The sequence below is a fragment of the Pyrus communis genome, chromosome 15 (assembly GCF_041283825.1).
Source record: "Pyrus communis isolate YQ-2024b chromosome 15, ASM4128382v1, whole genome shotgun sequence".
Classification (NCBI taxonomy): domain Eukaryota; kingdom Viridiplantae; phylum Streptophyta; class Magnoliopsida; order Rosales; family Rosaceae; genus Pyrus; species Pyrus communis.
In genome coordinates, this window is record NC_142579.1 from 23,932,982 (window position 1) to 23,946,238 (window position 13,257).

The 13,257-nt window shown below is 35.3% G+C and overlaps 1 protein-coding gene across 5 annotated transcripts; it reads left to right on the plus strand.

Annotated features, from left to right (window-relative positions):
- The first annotated feature begins 8,324 nt into the window (after window positions 1-8,324).
- LOC137715819 (uncharacterized) lies at window positions 8,325-12,801 on the plus strand. 5 transcript variants are annotated; one of them, XM_088686691.1, is made up of 10 exons: window positions 8,325-8,866; window positions 9,433-9,534; window positions 9,639-9,755; window positions 9,894-10,430; window positions 10,517-10,878; window positions 10,969-11,068; window positions 11,258-11,317; window positions 11,519-11,602; window positions 11,725-11,841; window positions 12,115-12,801. In XM_088686691.1, exons 1-10 carry the CDS (start codon window positions 8,795-8,797, stop codon window positions 12,418-12,420), a joined length of 1,857 nt encoding a protein of 618 aa, XP_088542817.1. In that variant the 5' UTR covers window positions 8,325-8,794; the 3' UTR covers window positions 12,421-12,801. The 5 variants fall into 5 exon arrangements, with proteins under 5 accessions (XP_088542817.1, XP_088542816.1, XP_088542815.1 ...); XM_088686690.1 differs by having other exon boundaries at window positions 8,349-8,866; window positions 9,430-9,534; XM_088686689.1 differs by having other exon boundaries at window positions 8,652-8,866; window positions 9,436-9,534.
- Window positions 12,802-13,257: the final 456 nt, after the last annotated feature.

Below are 13,257 nucleotides of genomic sequence, written 5' to 3' on the forward strand. Positions count from 1 at the left end.
AAACATTGGATTAAATTTGGTCTCTTTGTAGAACCATATTCGTTCGTTTTCTTCACCACAAATGAATGCCTCAACGGTTTTGGATTTTTTAATTTTTTGTAAGGAAAATCTATGAATGAAGTACTAAAATATAGATGGTTTGAATCATTAAAATACATTACAAAATGAGCTCTACAAAATAGTGTCAAAAGCGTATGCACTCGAGTTCTAACCCTATATATCCTCACAGTCAATGAGTCCGTAGACCAAATGTAGAACTGAATCTCACCACTCAGTACTGAATGGAGGAGAAGGGATTAGAGAGAGTTTATTTGCATGTGCTGCATGCTTTTGGCTTTTTTTTTTCTCTGTCTGCATCAATATCTTCATCAGCAATGTTCCACTTCCTTCTTTTTTGTTTTTGCTATCGATCTCACCTCCCATTTTCACAGCCACACTACTACTACATACCGATGAGCTCAAAATTTTATGGTGGGGGTCTCGGCTACCCTTCTCCCTGTATGAATTTGGGACCACTAGCTAGCTCCTCATATCCACCTCAAATACAAAAGAAGGGCCTCATTACATATATAGGACCATCTCGTGAAATTTAATGCCGGTTTAGAGTTTAGACTTTGGAGTAAGAATTGTACAAATGTCCAATTGCAAGAAGTCTTTTGCAGTTGCAAGAGGCTAGTGGCGGATCCATGATTCTAACATCGGATGGTCCCAGTGTAAAACATCCAAAAACACATTAAAGGAAAATAACATAAAAATCTAAATACTAATCCCTTCTTCTCATACCTTGATATTCAGCGTTTTTCATCTACCTCGCAAGAGGGCTACTGCAGCCTGCAACTCCTTCACGCCTCTTCCATGGATGCACCAGGTTTTGATTGGACTATAACTTTATATCATTTGACAAAATAATTGCTTTGGCATGGCCTATATAGTCCTAGGAGTAGATCTCTTCCCCTGCCGAAAATTTGGAGAGTCCTTGGAGATCTTCATGGGCGTTTTTCCGGCTCCCAGGTGGTCCGGGGAATCTGGGACTACCTGGTCCCTGTGTGGATCTGCCCCTGCAAGACTTGGTCAAATTGGTTTCAAGAGTGCATGGGTTCATATTTCACTCTAGTTTGAATTTATCTTTTCTTAGTTTAGATTAATTTAGTGTAGATGAATGCTAATCCTTGTAGCCTAAGACTTGTGATGTATATCTAAAAGAGGGTTACCCTATGAATGGAAATCAACCAATTCAATTCAATATTTCTACAGTGTCGATCAATGTACTGTCGCGTGTTTACAAACCCTAAGTAACCATATGGAAACCCCTACTACATGTTTAATTTAGACCCCCCTTTTCAGTTTATTTTCCTGTTCCTTCTATAGTAATATTTCCCCATTTTTATTTAAACTCTTAGCATGAAAGGAATATAGAAGTACCTACTAGCTTTGGTAGACTCTAATTTTAACTAGGTGCAGATATTAAACATGGAGCAGTCATGGATCATGGCGTTTTAATGAATGATTTGGCAGATGTTTTAGACATTCCCTTTTTAATTGAACATGCATGGTTACATGCCACCAGATGCTAAAGTTGGCTCAACTAATGCCAATACCTAAATGATATGTCTGAATTCTCTTGCTAAATAATATATACAAGATAATCTCAGGCACTACGACCTGTATTACCAAAAATTGGGAATATATAGGGCTACCCTAGCTCATGGGGCAATTTAGGGTTTTTCTTTGGGGATATGTATTCGTTGCATATTAGCAAAAAGATTAAGCTTTAGTTGTTCATAGCCTTGACATGCGTGACATACCATTCAACATGGTCCACGTTAAGGACTCATCACTTCTTCAACTTATGATTACAAAAAAATTTGATACATCCGTGACATCACATATGTTGTTGCAATTCATGCAGTTAAGACACAAAAAAAGTTTCCAATTTAATTAGACATAAAGTTGATCTGTTATGTAAGTTATAAAATGCTGACTACATGCACGAAAAGTAAAGTAAAAATAACATGTAGTTAAATGTGCAATATTGATGCTTCAATTAAGAAAATGATTTGATGATTAAGTTAGGATAAATTTCATGAGAGAGAGCTTTTGCTTTTTTCCCGACCAAAGAGTTAAGGAATGATCATGTTGAATTAGTAATTGGCAGATCGATCGATTGGAGGTAGCGCATGATACTGAGTACTGACTGAGAGAGACTCACTGAGTGAGGGCATGCTTTGCTTCCACAGATCAACCATGCACGCATGCACATGTATAAATGTACACATGATATATTATATGAATGGATGAAGTGAACGCTCACGTGTTTCTGCAAAAAAAAAAAAGAAAAAAAAAAAGGAAAATGCAAATGCAAATAAATCATTAAGACCATGTACCTAATGTTGTTCTTTTTAATCATGTCATGCATGTTTATTATTTATAAAGTTAATGGAAGTGGTTTTATCTCATGCAATTATAGGTAAATGCGTAGATACAATGTTGTGAAACGACGGATATTTTTATTTATTTTTTACAAGAAGCGATAATGATATACTCTATTAATGAACAAGAATAATTACATAAGGTGTCACATTTGTACATCTTTTCAAGTGATATATTGATATAGAGATAAGTTCCAGAGCAAACATAGAAAGTAAAATTCCTACACGACTACCACAAGCACTAGCACATTGGGATATATAGTACTACATATATGACATGCATGCGAACAATACTTGGCTACTAAAGGATTGACAGAACTTTGTAAAGATTATTTTTGTAAAAAGTCAACGAAAACGGTCATTTAGTTAATCAACTGTAGCAAATAGATATATGATTTGAAATAAGACAAGTGGATGCTGTATTTTTAGTTGAATTACTTTAGTGCTTTTAATTTACTAAAAAATTAATATAGTGTTTCTCTAAAGTATTGGACCTGGAAGTGTTTTTTTTTCTTCTTCTAAAATGTAACATTATTAAGGAGTTATGTATGAAAAGAAAGAAAGACTAATTGGTTAAAATTATAGTCACACATTTTAAGTTGATATGTCATTTTCTTCTATAACCAAGGGTCCAAGAGACCAACCATTTTCTTCCATCTCGACCTAAAAAACCATTTTCTTGTATCCCAATCGTATCCTCACACAATGAGTTACTTGACTTTGAAGCAAGATGAAATTCATAACAATATTTGGACTGGCGTCTAATAAATCGTCCAAATTTGTCCTGAAATAATCAGACATGGCGGGTAAATTACGCATTTCTACTTGATGTTAGCACCTTAATTAACTATAAATTTATCATTCACCCGCAGTTTGTGGAGTACGTTGATGGTTATGTTTGATCCCTTGTCTATATGTTCCCGATGCCTCTAACAACCATTCCGATATTTAGTCACATTGGATCGATTTATATATTTTGTGTTTATGTATATATAAGTAATTTTGGGGGAGAAAAGTCCATGGATGTGAAAATGCAAGTTATAAGGGTACTATATTTAGTTATTTACGCCCAAGCTCTGCTCTCAAATATTTTAATTAATAATATACGATTATTTGACTAAAATAAAAAAATTCAGAAAGAAAATAAAAATCTAAATGAAATTTTCTGAACAATAAAGTGTCAAGATGTAGAATATTTTGATTAGGTAAGTTGATTTTAGGCATTCTCCCTATCACTTCGCACCAAAGTTCAAATTTCTCATAATCATCTTTGACAAAGATGCAATAGTACAGATGAAGCAGTTGAGAGCAAATATCCCAGATCTAAAATCCCAAATTCTAATACAAATCCATCTAAATTGGCAACAAATTGTCTTTTTAAGACACGTGTTCTACTGGGATAATTCATGCATGAATAATATTTTTCCACTAACCATGATCATTTGAAAATAATTATGGTTATTAAAAAGGCACTTACAATTGGGAGGTAGGATATGGCAAACACTTGTAAGATATAACGATGCATATTTACTATTTTGTAGGGTTCATTAGTTAGTAATGATAACCATAAAATTATGGTATATGGTATATTAGAATATAGTCGTTATCAACTTACATGTTAAATTATGAATAGACGACAAGTTTATATCTTATGGTATAATATTAATAATCTATTGACATGTCATAACATAAATAAATTTTTTATACTGCAACTATATTTTAGTATCACACAATAATTTTACGCCTAAATCTTAAACAGATAATTATTGAGGAGTTGTCTACATTGTGATGACAACTACAACGTGAATGGTGCTTGCTGAATTCCATGAAAAATTCGTTTGCTACTTGGAGACATTCATAAACTTTTCTATAATTACGAGATTATTAGTTTTGTTCATGTTTATCGCGAAGCCAACTTTGTAGCTGATAAATTAGCTGTTATAGAGCACTCTTATGTCCTGAGATTGCGTTTGGCTTGATTTTATCCCTAGTAGTTCAAGGAATGCCTTAAGCTTTGATAATTGTTGTAATGGTTGCCCAAGGGGCTTTTGTGTTTCATTTAATTTCCTACTTTCAAAAAACTACAACGTACTAAAGATCTGCAAGCGTAAGAGCCAAGTTACCAGCAGCTATGGGGACCAAAAGGTAATAATTAAGTTGTTGATGCACTTGGCCCATGTTTAGTGCTGTATCATATCTTTCAGAGAGATTTATTGATTAATTGTTTTGCTTTATGTACTGAAAGATTTAGGGGTATGATATCCATACACTTTTTCTTACTTCTCACACACTCTTCTAAATTTTGACCGTTAAATCGGATGAATTAAAGAAGATCAAAGGATAAAAATTAACAAGAGGTATGTAAGAAAAAAAAAATGGGTGTGGATAGCACACCCCAAGATTTATTGATTCCATAATAAATGGGCTTTAACTAAAGAATCCGAATTTTTGTCGGATTCTCTTTGTGAGAATCTCGAAAATCCGTAAATTATGTCTGCTCATCATATATCGTGTGATTATAAATCATTTTAAATATTTTTATTTAAAATTAAATACAAACAGTACTTGACAAAAACTGATCACTCAGTATACGATGAATGTATATGATTTACAGATCCCCAAGATTCTCACCAAAATGATCTGGAAAGAACCCTGTTGGTTAACTAAATGCCTTTTTAAACAAGGAAAAGCCAACGTGCTAATTAATGATGGAGAAAGCCGGTTGTTAACTTTTTTTTATTTTTTATTTTTGGTTTTTGGTTAAATAAAGAGTAATATTAACAAGGCAAAGCCCAAAGAGAACATGGAACAAGTAAAAGAAACTCTTAAAGCACCAACAAAAGGGGAAACAACCCCAAAACAATGCCTAACCCACGCAGGGGAAGACGATAAGAAAGCCTAGAGCCTAAGGAGCAGCAACATTTCAATTATGGAGGACCGTCATGTTAAAGGTTGAGGGCTTAACATGTAAAGTACACAACCGACATCAGATCATATTAGTGATCAATTAAAGAAGAGCAGCATGAGTTTTCTTACATTTGTTGAACATGCGGTTATTCCGTTCACACCAAGCCGGTTGTTAACTTTAATGTATGTTCACCACACACTTCAAAATTCATCTAGTTGTGAATAATGTGTCTTGAGCATATAAACTAGACCTGACAATTTCTTACACGACCCCTTAACACAACACGAAAATAACGGGTTTTTTGTCAATATGATAACTAATCGGATCACATGATAATAATGGGTCCTTAACAGGTTTACATGAGAATGACACACAGGTATCCTGCTTCGACACAATAAGAAAAAAGTTATTTTAATGATTTTAATTTTTTAAACTACTAAAAAAAACTTACTATAAAATACAATAGATATAATGAATATGTATATATTGTTTATTAATTATTATTCTATATAAATTTTAAAATTTAAGTTTTATTTATTTTTATAGTATTTTAAAAATACCAAATACATTAAAAAAATTATAATTATTAATTTACATGTGCCAAAAATATGAAAAAATATGCAAACGCTCTTAGTCGCATCCTCTATGCTTTGAGGATGGGTATACGATCATTTGAATTTTTAAAACCATACAAACTCTCATGAATATTATTTTTAAGGGAGTTCAAAATAAACAAAATTCATAATCATTAATGTATAAGTCTGAAAGATGTGAAGGCATAATAAATGTTCATAATTGCATCCTCAATGCTTAGACGCTAGTTACATGGTCGTTTAGATTTTTAAAACCCTCCAAACCTCATGAACAGTGTTTTTTATTTGAGTGCAAAATTAATAAAAATAATAATAATTATTTTAGAAATGTGAAAAATGTAATCACTCGTAATGAAAAACTTTACAACTTTCATGAAGGGGTCAACTCCGAAATTTAGTATATATACTAATTCAGTATTATGTTTTGCATTTTTTTGGGTCAAATTATGTTTTTCATTTTTATTGACTTAAAATATATTTTTCTTAACGAGTAATGGGTTGGGTCATATTACCCGTTTACTTTAACGGGTAATACACGACACGACCCGTTAAGCTATCCGGTATGACACGAAAACGAGAAACACGACACGAATGCCAAGTCTAATATAAACTCAACGAGGGGATGCATGCACCCCTCTATTTGTGAATAACGTATCTTGAACATATAAACTCTACGATTGGAACCCTTCAATTTATTAATCATCATTCAAAGATCACTCATACAAAAAATTATTCGAATAAAAAATTGTTTAATCATCCAAACGTATCAAATAAATGAACGATTCATCATGAATATGTTACTTGGTACCTACACTGTTGATTTGTTCTATACATTTCAATGACTGAATAATCTACTATTCAAATGATTTTTGTAGGATTGATCTTCAAATGAAGTTTAAGAAATTAAACAATTTCAATAATGAAATTTGTTCAATAAATTACATTATTTGCATGGGAGAATGAGCGCATTCCTTAAGGGGAATGCAAGTATTATCTCTAAAGAATTGAGTTCATGAAAGGAATCCAAAGAGAGAAGATGAAAAAGGTAAAGAGAAGGGAATAATGGTTGGTCATGAATTGTGATAAGTAGTAGTAGGAATAATAAAAAAAAAAAAGATAAGAGGGGGAGAGTGATTTGTCCATGTTAATCCATGATGATAGATTGGGTTGTCACACACAGAAAAGCTAAAAGTTGCAAGTAGCACCACTCCATTACTTTCTTGTTCCTCTTGCCAGGTCACTCTCTCTCTCTCTCTCTCTCTCTCACCACAAGAATAAGAAGCAGCACTCAAAATTTTGAGAGGGAGGGGAACCGGATCCTCCGGATCCTTTAAAATTGAGCACACTAATAAATGAATTTGATTTGTTGAAATTTGATCTAACGGTTATAATTATTATAACTTTTAAGAGAACTCCTTGTTTGTAACCGTTAGATCAAATTTCAACAGCCTAGATTCATTGATTGATGAGCTTAGTTTTGGTGGATCTGGTTCCAAAGGGAGTGTATGCTTTTAGGCCTCGTTTAGCAGCTCGGACTATACTGACTATTTCTGTCGGATATAATAAATAGCCACCGGATAGTACTGACTAAATTAGTCGGGTGTTTGATGCAATATCAGACTAGTGACCGTATTATTTATACTGTGTTTGATATTATACTAGATAGGAGAAATCAAACTTAACAAAAAAAATTTAAAAAAAGTGAAATCATTTTTTTGTTCCCAGATCTCTCCGCACCCCCCAAACACCCTCCCTCTCTCTCCCTTCTTCCCCGACTGCAGAAGAATCTCAAATAATTGTTCCCCAGCTCTCTCCGCCACACCCCCCAAACTCCCTCCCTTTCTCTCCCATATTCTTCTTCCTCGACTAAATAATCCGGGCGTTTTGGTTGGTTTTATTAAGCGGGTGTATACCGTGTTATCCTATATCCTATCCAACCGGTTAAATTAATCTGGCGCTTATTTAGTACGAGTGAACGCCAAACACCCGAATCCGTATAACTAATTCTATCCGATCCTTTATCCAATTTGCCAAACAGGGCCTAGTGCTTGTCTCTATCCCTCTCTAACTTTCATGTTTCTTAATTTAATGTTAAAGAAAGAAGAAAAACCCTACATCTTACACCTAATATTATAAACATTGTTTACAATTTAAATTGTGAATTATTATTCGCACTCTAAAAATTTCATTTGGTACTTCAAACTTTAAAACAAGAGATAGTTAAGAAAAATGATAAATACACCCTTTTAACTTTTTATATACTTTTTTTGTAATTTTGATTTGATTTATTTAGTTCAATGGTCAATAATTAAAAAAAGGGTGTGAAAACATTAGAAAAATGTGTGAAAATCATCGTGGATAGTTAAATGTGATGTCAAGAATCTAATGAACCTTGGCTAATGGCTTCGATTGTTGTTTGTAAAATAATATAATAATAGCAGCAGGCTTGTTGTCCCTCTGTTACGCTTTTCTTGGACGACGATTAACCAAATTCAAAGGTCTAAAACCTCGTCGTTTTCTGCTATTTCCTTCAGAGCTCTGTCAGCTCTGTTCTTTTGCTGCTTTCTCACTTCACTCTGATTGAGGGGAGAGAGAGAGAGAGAGAGAGGGAGAGAGAGAAGCTACAAACAACCAACACCAAATGCAAATGCAGCCATTCTCTTTCTGGGCCTTCCCCACTTCAACTTTCCCGCTCTCTTAATCATATATGAAATATAATCTCTCTCTCCTCCTCCTCTCTCTCTAGTTCTTTATTTACAGTTATGAAATTATGAGAGATTAAGTTGTCATCCCTCTGTTCATCTTTTCAGGATGCATTAAATTTGCATCATAGTTTCTCTCATTCTCCAGAAAAGAAAAAGAAGATGAATAACAGAGTACGCACTAATTTTCAGACCATGAAAGCTGCTCCTGCTATAAATCATGATACTAATAAAGTAAGTTGCTTTTCTTTTTTTCTTTATTTTTTTCTTTTTTGGGTTGTAATTCTTCTTCTCTCATTAAAGCTGAGAGGTCATATCAGTAACAAATTTCGAGGTCAGTGTGTTTGTTTCTTGAGAAAAGTATTTCTGGGTTCTCTTCTTCTGGTCTTCTAGACCTTAACTTTTCTGAAAATGGAGTTTTTGGATATGGGCAATAGGCATCTAAATGGGGTTCTCAAATTTACTTGAAAAAGTAAAGGCTTTTAATTTACTTGTCCATTTTTTGCATGTAATTTCATAACTATTGAGACATTAAATATTCTTTACTTCCAAAATCATTCTTTCCAATTTTGTTTAATCTCCCACTGAGCTGTGAAAAGCGAGGCACTTTTGATCCTAAATCCAAATCCAAATTTGGGTTAATTTTCTTTTGTTCCGTAGTGTTTCTTTTTCTTATTCCATGTTACCGAAGAAAAGAATAGTTTTTGTTTCTCCCTTTGGTGTCCTTTTTCTCAGACACACTGATCCCATTTTCTTGCTTATGACATTGATATAATTTTGGTGTTGAATTTGTAAAGGAGAAGAAGATGGATTCTCAGAAGAGCAGAGCAATGGGCACTGAGAGAACTGCAATCAATCGGCGTAAATCGAACCGTGAAAGAAAAATGGCATTGCAGCAAGATGTAATCTTCCAACATTTTAATTGGGTTTCTTAATTTCTGCAAAAGAACTGTTCTTTTAATGTTGTTGTTGTCGTTGACTTATTGGTTTGGTTTGTAATTTGCAGGTTGATAAGCTGAAGAAGAAGCTCAGACATGAAGAGAATGTCCACAGAGCATTGGAGAGGGCTTTTACAAGACCATTGGGAGCTCTGCCTCGTCTTCCTCCTTATCTCCCTTCACATGTTAGTACAATCCTCTCTCTCTCTCTCTCTCTCTCTCTCTCTCTCTAAAAACCCAGAAGAACGCTTTTCCAAGATTAGAAATTGAAGAAGAATGCACTTCATTTGAATTGATACAATGTGTGATGTTTTTTGTTTCAGACATTAGAACTTCTAGCTGAAGTAGCTGTTTTAGAAGAGGAGGTTGTTCGGCTCGAAGAGCAGGTTGTGAATTTTAGACAAGGTCTCTATCAGCAAGCTGTGTATCTGTCCTCCAACAGGAGTGTCGAAACTTCGAATGATTCGATTGAGCAGACCCCGGTTCGAGTCTCTAAACATCAGAGGTCAAAATCTATGTCACATAATGAGTTCATGTCAGCCGCATCAGCCAGCAGGATTCCACCTTCGCTTGCTCGATGCGCTTCGAGTAGAAGGATGATGTCCACTCATCATATCGTCTCTGATCGAATAGGGAATTGTTCTGGTAGGCAAGTCAATGGAAAACAAACTCCCAGGAAACCCAATTCCATAACACCAATTGCAGAAGATGGTAGAGGAAAAGAGAATCGGTTATGCTCTAATGCGGTGAAGGATAAGCAATCTCCTGACAAGAAAACTGCTAAAATTGTAACCCCAGTAAAGAAAACACCTCCAAAACATGAATCCGTGGCAAAGTGTTCGGACGTGTTGAAGTTAGAGGTAAGCAAGCTCTGATGAAAGTTTCTAATTATTAGATCCAATCATTAACACATTGTGGTTATTTAATTGCAAATTTGATTGTTCAGCTAGAATGCAGATTAGTAGACCAGGAAAGAGCACATGAGAGTTCATCTAGTTCTTCGGATGATAGGGATCCGGATGCTGATGTCACTCCTAATAAAGTGTCCGAGGATATTGTGAAGTGTTTGTCCAGCATTTTTGTGAGGATGAGCAATTTGAAGGACAAGGGAGAGGAAGTGCGAAGTTCTAGATCAACATTATCTGCTCATGCAGCAAATGGAGAGATGGGATTTCAAGATCCTTATGGTGTTTGTTTGGAATTCAGAAACATAGACGTTGGCCCCTATAAACATCTCCATTCGATTGATATCGGTTCAGTTGATCTCAACAGAACAACAAGCACATTAATTCTGATGCACAGATTAAAGTGAGCTTTTGGTTTGTCTAATCTTGGTCCTCAGTTAATCATAGTGCTTTGGATTGTGTTTAATTAATTTCTCTTTTGAAAAATCACCAGGTTCCTACTTGGAAAGCTTGCCACTGTGAATCTGGAGGGTCTAAACCATCAGCAGAAGCTTGCATTTTGGATCAACACTTATAATTCCTGCATGATGAAGGTGATGCCGCATCTCTATCAAGAAACCGAAAATCGAAGATTTATGGTGTCCCAACTGCAAGTTTGATCAATTCTTTTTTTTTTTCAAAGACATTGGACATTGTACCTTTGGAAAACACCTTTTCTTTTACCTGGTATATCTAAAACAAAAACAACACACTCAAAGCTGTTTGTATTACCACTGTTGCAGGCATTTTTAGAGCATGGGATACCCGAGACTCCTGAAATGGTTGTAGGTCTAATGCAAAAGGTAAGATCAATTCATCCTTCATGTCAACCAATTCCATTGAACACAAACAAACACACGCACAAACAAGGATTGGATTCTTTAACTTTGTATACCCCAAATGCCATCATGCACAGTACTCCATCATGTAATGTTCTGTTTCTGTTGATATCAACTGTCATATAATCATTTTTCGTAAGCTGATTTTGGCTGTCTTTGCGTCAGGCAACAATAGGTGTCGGGGGACACTCGCTAAATGCAATTACAATCGAGCATTTCATTTTAAGACTGCCCTATCACTTAAAATTTGTAAGTATATTCCCCCTAGTGCTTTTAGGCTAGAATTACTGACTTCTGAGTGACTGAGTTTGTGTCATCTCATGCATATGAAATGCAAATTAAGTTTCACATTGTTTCTACTCTTACAACAGACATGTCCAAAAGCTGCGAAAAATGATGAGATGAAAGCTCGCAGCGTTTTCGGATTGGAGTGGTCCGAACCCTTGGTTACGTTTGCACTTTCGTGTGGAAGCTGGTCCTCCCCCACTGTAAGCTAATCTAAAATTTATTTTTTCATTCTAAATTAAGGCAAAGCTTCCCAATTAAATGGTGAATCTTGTGATACTCACACTCCCGGTTTCTCCTTCTCCTCCTTTGTATTCTCTCACTCCCCTTTCGTTTACTCAAACCTAAGGCTAGAAAAAGAGGGAGGGGTGCATGAGAAGAAAAGGGGAGCCTGAAAATCACTTTCCTTATGTGAAATCATCTGTATAAACCTATTCGGTTCATTCTGATATGCAAAAATTCTTGTGAAACAAAAGGTGAGAGTGTACTCAGCAGCCCATGTAGAAGAAGAGTTGGAAGCAGCAAAAAGGGAATACATACAGGCAGCAGTTGGCATTTCAAAGATAAACAAACTGATCATCCCCAAACTTTTGGATTGGTATTTACTCGATTTCGCAAAGGATTTGGAGTCATTGGTTGATTGGGTTTGCATGCAGCTACCAAATGAACTGAGAAATGAGGTAGTTCAATGCCTTGAAGGGAGGGGAAGGGAGGAGCCCTTTTCACAGATGGTGCAAATAATGCCATACAATTTCAGCTTCAGGCTGCTCTTACAGCGATGACAGACGCATTTTGTTTCAAAAAAAAAATTTGGTCCAATTCTACAGTAAGCATGGTCTTTGTGAACATTGGTTATGGTGGTGGGTTTGTTGAGGGAAACTCGTCCGACAGCTCTCACATTGGATGGAACCAGTACGTTGGTCGAGTGTGACCAAAATAAAGGAGGTCCCGTGCTTTTCTAAGAGTTGCTGTAACACTAGTTTTTCTTGGGTTTGTATATTGGTATAGTAAACAAGGCATGAAAAGTGCATATAAAGTTGGGTTTGGGGAAGAGCGCAATTTTTTTGGAGTCATTTTTTGTGTATCTTTTCAAGATAATGAATCGAACTATGAATTAACACATGAATGCGGAAACAAGAATGTGTCACTTGTGTTTTTGCAAACATGTCAAATTTTGATTTGTCAGAAAGGATGAATAACTCCTAGCATGTAAAAAGCGGCAAACTTTTTTCATTTAATAATAAGCTAAACAACCCCACATGACCAAGTCGTGTCTTTTTGTTTGATCTTTGGTACAATAATTTGCACCTCTAAATGCAATTTGTGGGTGAAAATTAATCCCCAGCAGACAAAAACCATCGAGTAAACAAAATAATTCAATCCACTGAAAAAGGGACCTCTAGGGTTACAGCCTTTTGGTTGAGGAAACAAAAATGTCCTTGCGTGACAAACTGGCAGTACGATTTAGCTTCCGAAGAAGAAATAAAGAGAAGTGGACAGAGGGCTGCTTTTGGATTTCCCTTTGGGCTTTGCGCCGTAGGGTAACAAATTTGGCCGATCAACTAAAGGTCTACCCTATAATGTAAGGCCATCTCTAACGAGCGTATCTGGCTAATATA